This window comes from Melitaea cinxia, chromosome 11 (assembly GCF_905220565.1).
Source record: "Melitaea cinxia chromosome 11, ilMelCinx1.1, whole genome shotgun sequence".
NCBI lineage: Eukaryota > Metazoa > Arthropoda > Insecta > Lepidoptera > Nymphalidae > Melitaea > Melitaea cinxia.
In genome coordinates, this window is record NC_059404.1 from 2,228,481 (window position 1) to 2,242,013 (window position 13,533).

Sequence of the window (13,533 nt, forward strand, 5' to 3'; positions counted from 1 at the left end):
AGTGATCACCACTGCGTCTCGAATTGAAGGTTTTTTTTTCTTCTTGGGTGAATTGTTATATATATCAGACTATATATTATATCGATAAAAGCGATGTGCACGCCATCGGAAATAATTAAGTGATTATTATTTGGTCGGTGTTGAAGTGTATAAAGATTTTATCGATACTAATGATGTGCACTTTTAACTCAAAAGTATTTGACATTTTTTATATTTTGCTTTTTTTTAAAATTATATTGTTATGTTAATGTTTAGATATATGTTAAATTATTATATTATAATGTAAATTTATTGAAAATGCTATTTGGTTTTGACTATATATGGAATATATTACGTTGTTTTTTTTTTCGATATATCGAATATTATAATTTTACAATTTCACTGAAAATTCGATTATGTTGACATTTCTTTGTTTACCTTCACCTTCACCAACAACCTACTTAGATAAATTCGTCAAACATATTTATTTTTGAAAATGGAATCATATTTTTCCTTATAAAATATATATACATAATTTTTTATCAAATGGTTTCTTGGACAATAGAGCTTAATACTGTTACTTACAGTATGACTTGCAAATAACCATTATTATTCTGTGGAAAAAATAAGCGTGTATATTGTCTCCAACGCTGTGATGCCCTATGTAATTTAAATATAAGAAATCCAATTGGCTCGAAAAAATATCATGAAATTTGTATGTTAAAGAATTTTAAGTTTATTATTATATATTAAATTAATTATTTTTTATTAATTATTTTATTATTTTTAAATAGTGCAAAAAGGTTCTTGAAGGTTTTTTTTTAATTAATGATCTGACTATCTAACATATTTCGTGACATATCAACAGCATTTATCCCTATATAAAATGGATCAAGAAAACAAAGTAGTTAGTATATAATGTCAAAATTTTAATATATTTATGTATATTAAAAAAAGGTATTGTAATTTACTTACGATTGGTGAGTGTTCTAGAAAAATCTTTTAACTGTGTTTTATAATATGTGACGCCCCAATATATTATAGTTATAATAGTGACCAGGGTCGGATTTTGAGGTCTTGAACGAAGGATCGGGGTTCCCTAAATATTTATCGAAAAAAAAAGAAAAAACTTTTGACCCGTCGAAAGTAGAGTAGATTTCTTATTTATTGTGTCTTTCTTTCTTTATTTACTGTGTATTCCTTTCCCGAGAAGGGTCCGAAGTTGTAGATCTCTAAATGCGGCCCTGCTAATGATTATTAAAATATATGTTAATAGTCATTAACTATATGTTAAAAAAGTTTTATATATAAAATGTATATGTGAAAGTTTTTAGTGTGTGTATTATACCTTGCCTGTGTAATCTATATAATCATTTTTATTGTTGTTGGATATAAAGGGTATTTATATATAAATGTTTGGAAATCTTGTTATCATGTAATCTTTCTAGATGTAATAAACCTCTATGAAATTAAGCAGAAAATTTTCCGATCTCGTTGTTGATCCCCAAAAAAAAGTGTATGTTGTAACTTCTTTTTTTTTTGTTCCGACACGCGACTGGTGTTTACACCTTAAGAAGGTTTTCCGTGATATTTAAAAATTAAAATGTTCTATGAAATGTATCTAATTGTAATTAATTAAAACAAAGAAACCTAAAATTAAAACACAAATTGGCCCTTGCTATTCGTATCGGTACAGTAAATGCTATTGTACCTACCCTCCTACAGCTAACTAAAAGCGCTGTAAAGCGCGACTCAGCTTCACTGCTGTTTCGTTGTTTCACTTTCACTCCCCATATTTTTTATCATACCACGCGTCTTATATCAAGCGCGCCTTAAGGAGTAAACTGAAAAAAGCAATGAAACTTCATCAAACATACGCAATGAAACTTCTCGAATATTTATTCGAAATTCGAATAAAAAATATTCCAAACTTTTTTTCATAGAGGTTTTATATAAAATAAATGTATAAAAAAATATATGTGTGCCTCGCCTCGTGTTTTAGTAATTCATATAGATAAAATAAGTTTTTAGCAAATTCGAAAATTGTAAAACATAAAAATTTTACACAAAATAACTAAAAAGATATTCTTAAAAGATATATTTTTTTTTTTTTTTTGTTTTCAATTAAACATTAAAATACATAACACGAGTGATAATTTCAATTTAATTTGAATATTATTTTTTATATTATCTTAATGACTATTTTTATTGTGTTTTTATGTATAATGAAGAATATGTAGTTTTCTATAAATATAAAAAATAAATAAATAATTCATGTCTGTGGTCAGAATTATAAAGTAAAAAAGTAAACTTAAAAATGTACTCTATGAGCGTCTACTCTTTGTCTTGTGTATATGTATTTTAAAATTAAGATAAAAAGAAAAATTGTCCCTGTATCGTGATTTTTGTACAACATTTACTATTTAATGATCACTATTTAAGTATAAAACCATATAAGATGTCATATTTCATTCAAATTTTTCTAATGAAAAGACCGTCGCACGTTTACGCCTGGTTTCCTATATTCAGGAAGCGAAACGTTTTCCTTACGAATCGTTATAATAGGAATACGACGTTTTATTCGATAAGTACGTTCTAAATTTAAGTTGTTCGAGGAAGTCATTCCTACTCTTAATTTAACGATTCGTGAGTAAAACGATTCGTTTTCTGAATATAGCAACCGGACATTAGTCTTTTGATGACGTCGTCGTCGTGTTTCTAAGACAATAAGAAATTTAGGTGTTGGCACATTTACTTGAGTGGCCAATTGTAAGCTTGGAAGTTCACGTTAAATTATTTTGATGATTGTATTGATCAGTCGATTAATACGTTAAATTATTTTGATGGTTGTATTGATCAGTCGATTGATTCAGCCTGTAACATGCCACTGCTGGACATAGGCCTCTTTCTCCATGTAGGTGCCTCCTTTGGTTGGAACATAATCCAACAATAAAATGTCATATAATGTAATGTTACATGTATTAATTTATTAGACAAATCACCCGTAATAGTCCCTGATCTTTGATTTTTTTTATATCCGTTCTTCTTTTTCTTAGAGCATAAACTTTTAATTGGCATCCCTTTTTCGATTAATTTGGTAAATAAGAAATGACGCCAATATGTATGTGATGGGTGCTATTTATGGGTTATTTCATGTTTTTATATATTATTTATAAAATTGGTAAATTATTAACTAAAGGCGGAAATGTGTTTTATACTTGGTAACATAGAATTAAATATTTATTTCTTTTTTTTTTTTTGGTTTGTTTAAGTGTTTCAATGGCGCGAAAAGGGCACAGATATTAAATATTTATTACTATTGAAATGATTTAACGTCAACTTCAAGTGACAAGTCAGATACATATTCTAGAATCTAAACCGTGATCTAAACGTTTTGTGTTATTAATGTTTATTGACGTAGCCAGTGTTTTGTTTTTTTTTATCGTTATGACATATTGTCAAAATATTTTATTTCTTATGTAAGTCACAGATGAAGTAAAAATGAAGACACATTTTATTTTATTTTTTAATTTTTGAACAGAAGTGTATAAAAATGATCGAATATCTGGCTGCGTCTTTGTTTATATCGTAAAATGGGTATATCTTGTTGTGATAATGTTCTACAAAGATGCTGTAGTGTTAGGTGAGATTTTATTAGACCCGAATATATATTTCGTCATTTTAATATCGTGTTTTCTTTCATCATCATCATCATCATTACAGCCTATACAGTCCACTGCTGGACATAGACCTCCACAAGTTTACGCCAAAAATAACGTGAACTCATGTGTTTTGCCCATAGTCACCACGCTGGGCAGGCGGGTTGGTGACCGCAGGGCTGACTTAGTCGCACTGAAGACGCTGCTGCCCGTCTTCGGCCTGTGTATTTCAAAGACAGCAGTTGGATGGTTATCCCGCCATCGGTCGGCTTCTTAAGTTCCAAGGTGGTTGTGGAACCTTGTTATCCCTCAGTCGCCTCTTACGACACCCACGGGAAGATAGGGGGTGGCTAAATTCTTTAGTACCGTAGCCACATAGCACAGTGTCTTCTTTGTCCTATTTTAAACATTATTGAAGTACAACCTCTTTCGCACGTTTGACTTAAGGAATAAGCTGGTGCGTGCGTGACGAGAGCGTTATGAAAAGTGTGATCGGGCGAGGCGAAGGGAAGTTGAGAGGAAGATATAAGTTAGTGAAGATAGAAAGTTTTACTTCAGTCGTGTGGTCTAAAGCACACTCGTTTTTTATATTTTTAAATAATATAATAGCCATGATACAAAATCCTTTTCAAACCTGTTTCATTTATCCAAATCCGGATGATCACAAAATGAGACGGCGACATTTTCATCCAAAATTTAATAATTCATAAACATTATACTTTGTACTACGTGACATTGGCAAAATCATCTATGCTCATTTGGCACTATTAAATGCCATTTTAACCTGAAGAAGAATAAGAACTTATTTACTTTGTTTATATATTTGTGTTATACTTTGTTTAAATTCGAGCTCATTCATTAAATACGACAATTCTTTTATACCCCTTCTATAATATTCTTTTATTCCCTGCCTACCTCATACTTCCCTTAATTTCTATAGCTTACCATAAATACCATATTACAGTAATTTCAGGCGTCTAAGCGTAACATTCGTATTTACTTTGCTTTGCTACTTCCCTTTTCCTTTTCGAAAATGTTAGCGTCGTGAAAGTTGTATAGTTAATTGTTAAAGAGGATTTGTAATTAATAATCCATATGCAAGTCCTAGTTGACCTTTATTACTAAAATACAAGTTAAAATGCTCCGTTTATTTTCAATATAAAACCTATTACAGTTTTTACGTAAAAAATTATATTCTGACAGTTTCCTAGTTCAAAGTGTCATGGCCCGTCAGAATTACATGTAAATATTAACAAATACTTAAAACGCTGTTTCGTGGTTACACGGCGGCTACATGTTGTGAATTTGTCTCGTTTTTTGTTCAAAATTTTAGAATTATGGTAAGTATTGTCTAAAAGCTAACAAGTTTAAAACAGTAGTACGTAAAGAGTTTGAAAGTATTAAGTTTCTAACGTAATTATGACAAGTATCTCGAGGGCTCAAATCATGTAGTGCGTAAGGCTTACTTATAATTCTATTTCGACGTTGTTTAAAGTCAGTCTTGAAAAAAATTAGTACAACTTATGGATACGTTGTATGCCTTTCATTTACATATGAATTTGCAAATAAAAATTAATAATTTTCATAATAGAACACAATTTTTATAATCATAAATTCTATTCAGTCTAGTTTTGTGTTGATGTGTACAGTATTTTGCATTGCCATTTTTTTGTTTTAGTTCATTTGCACAGATCAATTACATTAAATATTTAAATGTCGTTAAACCATGGTATGGTTTAACGCAATGATTTTGTACAAAAACATATTAATTTATGCGTAGCTTTAGTGTCTTAAATAAACAGGTCATCTGGGCCAAAATGATATTTCGAATCTAACTAACAAAGTATACAAGCAAAATTTTCATCTTTGTAAGGCTTGTATATTAATATTATCAATTTAATAAAACATTTTCTAGGATGATGAAGTCGAAGACATCGTAGGGGAAGTTAAATACACCGATTCCCAAAAAAGTGTAACCACGTCAGTCGTTTATTCACAAGATTTCACAGACAGTAGTTCAGACAAAAACAACTCTTCCGGTAAAGAAACTTACGTCTTGGAATACGACAGTGATGATAGTGACAAAACATTTCAAGTCCATAAAAGCGAGAGCATCATTAATTTATTTGCCAAAGGATCAACAATAAACTTAAAGCGAGACTCAAAGGAAAATAATCAAATACGTTCAATTGATAGATCCGTTTGCACGAGCTTACCGTTACGTAATATTATAGCTCAGGAAATATTCACACAAACAAGTAAAACTATTATAGAATTAGCTCAAAATGAAATAAACATACCATTAGCTAAGCAAACATTGGAAACGCAAACTTCATTCGTCTCTATTATAGAAAATAAATCAATCGAGTACAAAATACAAGTACTTAGAACAAATCGTAACGATACACCAGCAATTAGAAACTACCCAGATACTCGTATGCAGACAATAGATCAAAATATAATTAAATCCGATATTCAAAATGTATATTCGATGCTTGAAAACAATTCCAAAGGTAAGTCGCCCATTTTCGGTGGACTAGCGATAGAAAATAATACTGATAGAAGAAGCTTAAACAATTCAGATGACGACGTAATCCACTTTATTGAAGATGATTCAAAAGATAATTCGGAAAGCAAAGTTATACATAACGCAGAACATAATTATACAAGTGAATTTGAATCAAATAATTTTGAATCTGACTTTGAAAATGATTCGTTAATGGAAAACGAATATTGTTATGATAAAACTAGGAGAAGGGATGAGAATAGTGAAACAAGTGAGATACCCAATTGCATCGATAGTGATGTTGAGGAGCTTTACAACAGGTTGTCAGAAAGTCCTCGGTTATTATCACCAATTTTATCTGCAGAGCCAGCTGTTCGAAACTTTGCTATATTGACTCCCCTCACAGAAGAAACTGCACAGAAAAAAGAAAGTATCGTCGATTTAACTCCAAGTGCTCGGACTTTAATGAAAGCATGTGAATTAAACAGTAATAATGATATGTTTGTCAATAATTGTGGAGTAAAAGTAAATGTATTATCAGATAATAATATTAGTTCAGAGGAACAAAGAAATTTTAAGTTGCCTCCCATTTACAACAACCAATCGTACCCGAACAGTCCTCATTTAAACTTTTTTATTCCCTTAAACAATCAAAGACCCTTCGGAAATACATGCATTCTGCCATCTTTATATGATAGACACAGTGATAAATATCTTGATAGATGGGAGATAAGTAACAAAGAGTTGGCGTCAGGTGAAAGTCCGCGTATTACTGGCAAAAACGGTAAGGAATATGTATTTGGTAATAATTTTATAATTAAAACGTTATATCAAACGTGTGTTAAAATTAGCTTAGCGATATGTAGATATAGAGATCACTGAGATCTTTTAGAAAAAAAAAATTTCGTTTTAGATTCTCTGAAGATCAAAACAAATCCTCTTCAATTGCCATCAATCCAATCAGAAAGTATTACTAACGACGGTAACAGTAGTATAAACTACCCTAAAAATGTTTCAACGTCCTTGAAGCGTTCATTACTAAGTGATTCATGTGATACAATAAGTATTCAAGACAAAATAAAAGAGTTAAAGATTAGTACAAGAAAAACAAGGTTGGTATGAATAATACGAATGGGCACATGGCCAAATATAAAAAAGTGTGTATGTACTTATATACGCACGTAAGAAGTTACAGTTCATTGGCTAGCTAACTTCACGTTGCTAATTTCTTTTTCGTTGACTAGCCAACTTTAGGTCAGCAATACGCGGCCCGGCTGGTTTTAACAATTTAAATACCATTTTCATTATTTCTATGGGATATGACCAATTATACGTAGGTATCAAGTAGAATCGAGGGTATTTATCACAAGTGCGGCCCGTCTTTAGTTTGTTTTGCCACCCTGTCAATGGTTGCCAACTGCTGCTTTAGGGTGTCGGTTTTTTACGTGACGGTGTGCGCGCTCTTCGTAAGAATTTACGCTTACAATTTTTCCCTAACACGCCAAAAGAAATATAACCAAATGTTTTATCAATAGTAAACATTTAAAATACACACACACACACACACAAACACATTCTTTAGAACTGAAGTAGGTATTACTTGCAAAAAACGGTCAACGAATATGTCTAATAGCATTATATAGGAAGTTGTGGCTTAATTAGCAGAAACTAGCACTTAAAAATGAAGAAAGGATACAAATACAATACGATTGCAAAAAGCTTTTAGGTTATGTAGTAATTACAATAAAGAAATTGACATCATGAATAGTTTAATGTTGTTCGTTAAAATCTTCAAACTTATCCAAAAAAGCTAATCTCGGTTTTGTCCATTTTCATTAGTTGTTGATATTTAAATTTAATTAAAAATACAAAGCATTATCATTACCAATAGTTAATAAATAGGGCCAAATTATCAAGCAGAAGTGGATCCCCTACTAGTGTATCGTCACCTGATGAATCCAGAATATGTAACGCAGCTGAAAAGGGATGTGAAGTTCTTTGTGTTGAACTGCTACGTAGACTGCAATCACCTTCTTGGTAAAGTTTATTCTTAAATTATTTGTGAATAAAACTCGAAAAGTATCATACAGGTAACTTTTAACCATTTATTTTTGTAATCCTTACTATTATTGAATTATTTAATACATTTCTAGGGTCGAAATAACAGAAACCTTGGAGGATTTGCCAAAAGCTCTCGAGAAATTCTGGTCGATTATTACTGAAACTCGCATAGCGGATTTGTTAAGACAAGTAAAACAGTGTTCATATAATCTCTGTAATGTTAGTTACTTCATATCTAGGTAAATACATTACAGTATTGTCCAGGTGACTGGTCATATTGAATCGCCAAGGACACAAGTAGCACGCGCAGCATGCAAGACTCTAGCCGAAATATTAAAAAATACTAACTACACCAAAAAACCTGTAAGTGATTGAATTATGACTTTATTACGATAGATACGGACAGATTTTACTAATATCGAGTCAATTTCAATTAAAAGTCATCATAGGCTGTTAATAAAAATTAAATTAAAAAAAACCGACACAATAACCTGAGTTGCCTTTAAAAAGTAAAAAATAATTAAAGAAACTCAATCTTAAAATACCTAAGTAACCTAGTAATACATCGCGTTGGGGGACCACTCCTAGTTATTTATTATCTACTATTTATTTTTTCATTAGTATCACATGCCTACCTAACTAAGTCTTTTACCCGAGCCTTATTATTTTGGCAGACGTCGTTGACGGTCGTATCCGAAACGCAATATTTTGAAGTAATTTTATAGAAGTTTTCTTTTCTTAATTTTATTTTTAAATTCATCTATGTTGCTTAGTTAAGTTAGGTTAGTTTAGACTATTTAACCGACTTCTTTTCATTGAATTGTTAGGTTTGGAGCGGTCCGCCAACGCGATGTATATATTTTTTAAGATTTATTAATACTCGTACATACTTAGGTACTTTGATAAGATTCATCATTACAGCCTATACAGTCCACTGCTGGACATAGGCCTCCACAAGTTTACGCCAAAAATAACGTGAACTCATGTGTTTTGCCCATAGTCACCACGCTGGGCAGGCGGGTTGGTGACCGCAGTACTGGCTTTGTCGCACCGAAGACGCTGCTGCCCGTCTTCGGTTTGTGTATTTCAAAGCCAGCAGTAGGATGGTTATCCCACCATCGGTCGGCTTCTTAAGTTCCAAGGTGGTTGTGGAACTGTGTTATCCCTCAGTCGCCTCTTACGACACCCACGGGAAGAGAGGGGGTGGCTAAATTCTTTAGTGCCGTAGCCACACAGCACAATTGATAAGATTGAGTTTCTTTAATTATTTTTTAATTTTAAAGGCAACTCAGGTTATTGTATCGAGGGTTTTTTTAATTTTTAATTTCATTTTTATTTTATACTTTTTATAGGTACACTTATTATAATGAAGATTTTGTATCTTTAGCAGAATTACAAAGACTGGGATGTAGTAATTGATACTTTTACTTGACACTTTTATTTCTATGTCCCAATTTTCTGATACCATAACCATAACTTTAAAACAGCTTTTCGCCAATTTTCTCATCAAACGAAACTAAGAACACTCTCGATTAAGTCATTAATATTTTCATACTCTTTCATTTGATACAACATTAGGATACATTCACAGGCATTCTGTTTTCCATCCCCACTTTTAGTCCCATTAACTTCAAACGGGTCAACCAATTGTTTTTAATATTTTTCATTTATTTTTATTATTAATTTTGTAAAGTGTATATGATGTTATTTCATTTGGTACTTGGGTAAATTTACTGACATTCGGATTTCCATCCTCATTTTCTCCCCACCACATATATATGCAGATATTGGGTATTTTCCCCACTTTTACCCCCAAAGTTTTTACAGGGCTCAACCGATTTTCATTGAATACATTATTTTGTAATGTGCACGCTTTGCGCTTTCATTTGAGACCCCACAAGATTAAATTTGCAGACACTCGGTTATTCTTCCCACTTTCACCCCCCACAACTTTTAAACGACTCAACCGATTTTCATCAAACATATCTAAAACACTCGCCCGTAACTCACCTTTCATACAAAAAAAATCTAAATTGAAATGCTTCATCCGTTCGCGAGCTACGGAGCCACAGACAGACAGACACGTCAAACTTATAACACCCCTCTTTTTGCGTCGGGAGCTAAATGCTTTTGCGTAGGATTTAGTATTTCGATTAAAATGTATAAGTACATGGGTGCGTTTTTATACTCGCGGAATAGAGGGTATTGAGTAAAAATAAAAATACAAACTATTTTTCCGTTTTAATATATTCATCTGCAAGACGAATACATCATTCAGACCTTTTAATAAACTTATTTATTCCCTCGTAAAAAAAGTTTTGTCCTTAACCAAAAAAGTATAATTAAACCGCTTTCCGTACTTCATTTTCAGTAGAAAATTTCTTAACACGCAATTCTTTTTTTTTTTTTCATTTTCGGAAATAGGTAATAATCAACTGGGGCCAGATCAAGACTGTAGGGTGGGTGATTTAAAATATCGAAACCAACACGACTTAACAGTTAAACTGGTCTCTTTAGTTTTTGATAATTCATCCTTTAGGACTTTTGCGAATGTATGTGCACGTTACTGGCGAAAACCGGTAGTTACAATCGTCCAGTTCGACGAGAAGCGAACGTCGCTCTCGACGACATCGTGTGCAGCGTTGACGTCACCAACTGCGTCACCGCCATCTGCGTTTATGGGGTCAGGTAATGACAATAAACTATAATTTGTCTACTTAGAAAGACGGAATATTTTAATCAATAAATATTACAGTATAAACAGTGTTATACAACTAATTCACTAACTCCACTACTGAACAAGATTTATATTCTATGAAGATAATTGTGTTTGCAGGCAAACGAAAAAAAACCGACTTCAATTATATCGACAAGTAATACAACGTAGGTAGATGAAAAAATAGTCAAGTAAATACGTATTATCAAAGATTACTCCAAAAGCTGTAATCTGACCTCGATGAAATTTAAATGTGACCAGATGATAAACATCGGCTTTCGATTAAATTAAAAATCCTTAAAAGAGTTTCCTTCGATTTCTCTGGGATCCCTTCATCATATCCTGGTTTCCTTATCATGGTACAAAACCGAGGATATCTTCTTTCCAACAAAAAAAGAATTATCAAAATCGGTTCATAAACGATGAAGTTATCCCCGAATATATATATATTCGGTACACGGTCGAATTGAGTAACCTCCTCCTTTTTTGAAGTCGGTTAAAAGAGAACGAACATAAAGAAGAACATACCATGGAAGAAAGAACATACCATGATGTAAATTATCAATTATTTGTCAATATTTCAATTAATTTATATTGGCCGTGACCTGTGCTTAACTGTGTGTGATGATTGGAAGTAGAGCTGTAACGAGATAATTTATTTAGCTTATGTACAGAAAACATATTTTAAACGGCTCTTATTTTATATTCTACCCTTATTTTTAAAGAAAATGCGTAGAACCTTAGATACCTTGACTTATTGGCGCATCGGTCACAGCACTGATTTGTGGCTGTTGCCCTGGCGGTTGCGGGTTCGACCCCAACAAACATCTATATGGCCAATACAAGTGTTTATTATGTGCGGGGTTTGAAACCACTACAATGAGCGCAACAGCGCTGTGACTAGGAATACATATATATAGGTACTAATAATAGGAATTCGTCATTGTTCCCATTGCTTCAGTCACAAGAGCGTGCTAGTCCGCTGCGCGTCCGCACGCCTCCTAGTGGTGTGTTGCGCGCTGGCGGAGGGCGGGCGGCAGATCTTACGCACACGCCCGCCCTCCGCCGCCACCGCGCGTCGTCACGCATTGCGATCACTCGCGGAATTGCTGCAGGATAAGAATAACGATACAAGGTAAGAACTTTTACCTGAGGTAGGGCACAGCAGGAAATTTCCTGCTCAAAACGTGGAGCAGCCCGACTGGGGTACCTGGACCTTACAGAAGATCACAGCTAAATAATACTGTTTTCAAGCAGTGTTGTGTTCCGGTTGGTGAGTAAGGTGACCAGAACTTCTGGGGGGAAGTAGGTATAGGGTCGGCAAAGCGCTTGCAATATTTCTAGTGTTGCGAACGCGGTGTCACCCGATCCCATGGGAATGTCGGGATAAAAAGTCCTCTCTCTCCTCCAACTATCTACATACAAATTTTCATTAAAATCGGTCCAGTAGTTTTTACGCGAAAGATTTACACACAGACATACATACATACATACATACATACTCACAAACTTTCGCATTCATAATATCAGCAGGATATGGTAGTTTTTTTATATAACTAGGTCAGCAAACAAGCGTGCATCTCACCTGGTTGGTAAGTGATTACCGTAGCTTTTAGGCGCCTGCAACACCAAAAGCGTTGCAAGTGCATTGCTGACTCTACCTCCAGTCCCCCTCCCCCCAGGGAGCTCTGGTCACCTTACTCACCACAGGAACACAAAACTACTTGAAAGTAGTATTGTTTAGAGGTGATCTTTTGTAAGGTCGCGGTACTTCCCCAGTCGGGCTGTTTCAGATTTTGAAATGATGATTTTGAGCCTAAATGGACTTCGCAATATTAACATACCAGTCTGGTATATACATATATACCCTAGGCAATAATCTTCAACATCATCGCTGGTTTCTTTACATCACCTAGCCAAAACAAATTAAAGCTTACCTAGAAATTTTGCCAGGAAATACGCTGAACGCCTATATGCTATAATGCGACCGCTTCCGAATTTCGAGGCCTATTTTCTGACAGATGTGGATGTGGAAATCGCTTCGAAGCACATGAAGAAATACGACCAGCTCTTAAACAACTCTAAAGCGAGGTGACTACTCAGAAAAAAATTACTGAGGCAGGCGGTGCCTCGGTAAATTTTTTAAACTTTGTGTTTTACGCTTGTGTCTCAGACTGAAAAATATGTTATATAAGACATATTCTTTTGTCTGAGGCTTTTGGTCGATATAAATGACTTAATATCTTTGTAATAAAGTTTACTATTAAAAATACCGTGAAAATCAAACAAATGATATGTAGTGACGTAATTTATTTGAAATTAAATTAAATGTTAGCTTATAATTGAACGCTAAATCAATATCGTTTCAAAACATTAAAATTAGTTTCTCATTATCGGAATTCTAATGCAGTTTCAGTTTTTTCTGATTCTCCTTCAAACTCCATATGTATCAAATATGTCTATTCGTAACCTGTGAAGACTAAAGTTATATTATACCGATAAGCCATCAAAAGATATCATAAGCAGGGAAAACGGGGCCTAAAAATAGCGTATACATTTGTAATATTTTCATTTGACGGCTTCTAGATAAACTTCGTGCGGTCTTATGTAAA

At 33.3% G+C, this 13,533-nt stretch overlaps 1 protein-coding gene across 1 annotated transcript; it reads left to right on the forward strand.

Annotated features, from left to right (window-relative positions):
* Positions 1-3,572: 3,572 nt before the first annotated feature.
* On the forward strand, positions 3,573-13,016 carry LOC123657987. The gene is made up of 10 exons (XM_045593465.1): positions 3,573-3,622; positions 4,972-4,978; positions 5,554-6,928; positions 7,058-7,256; positions 8,047-8,181; positions 8,298-8,394; positions 8,470-8,568; positions 10,745-10,893; positions 11,883-12,056; positions 12,875-13,016. The coding sequence occupies exons 1-10, from the start codon at positions 3,573-3,575 to the stop codon at positions 13,014-13,016; spliced, it is 2,427 nt and encodes an 808-aa protein (XP_045449421.1).
* Positions 13,017-13,533: the final 517 nt, after the last annotated feature.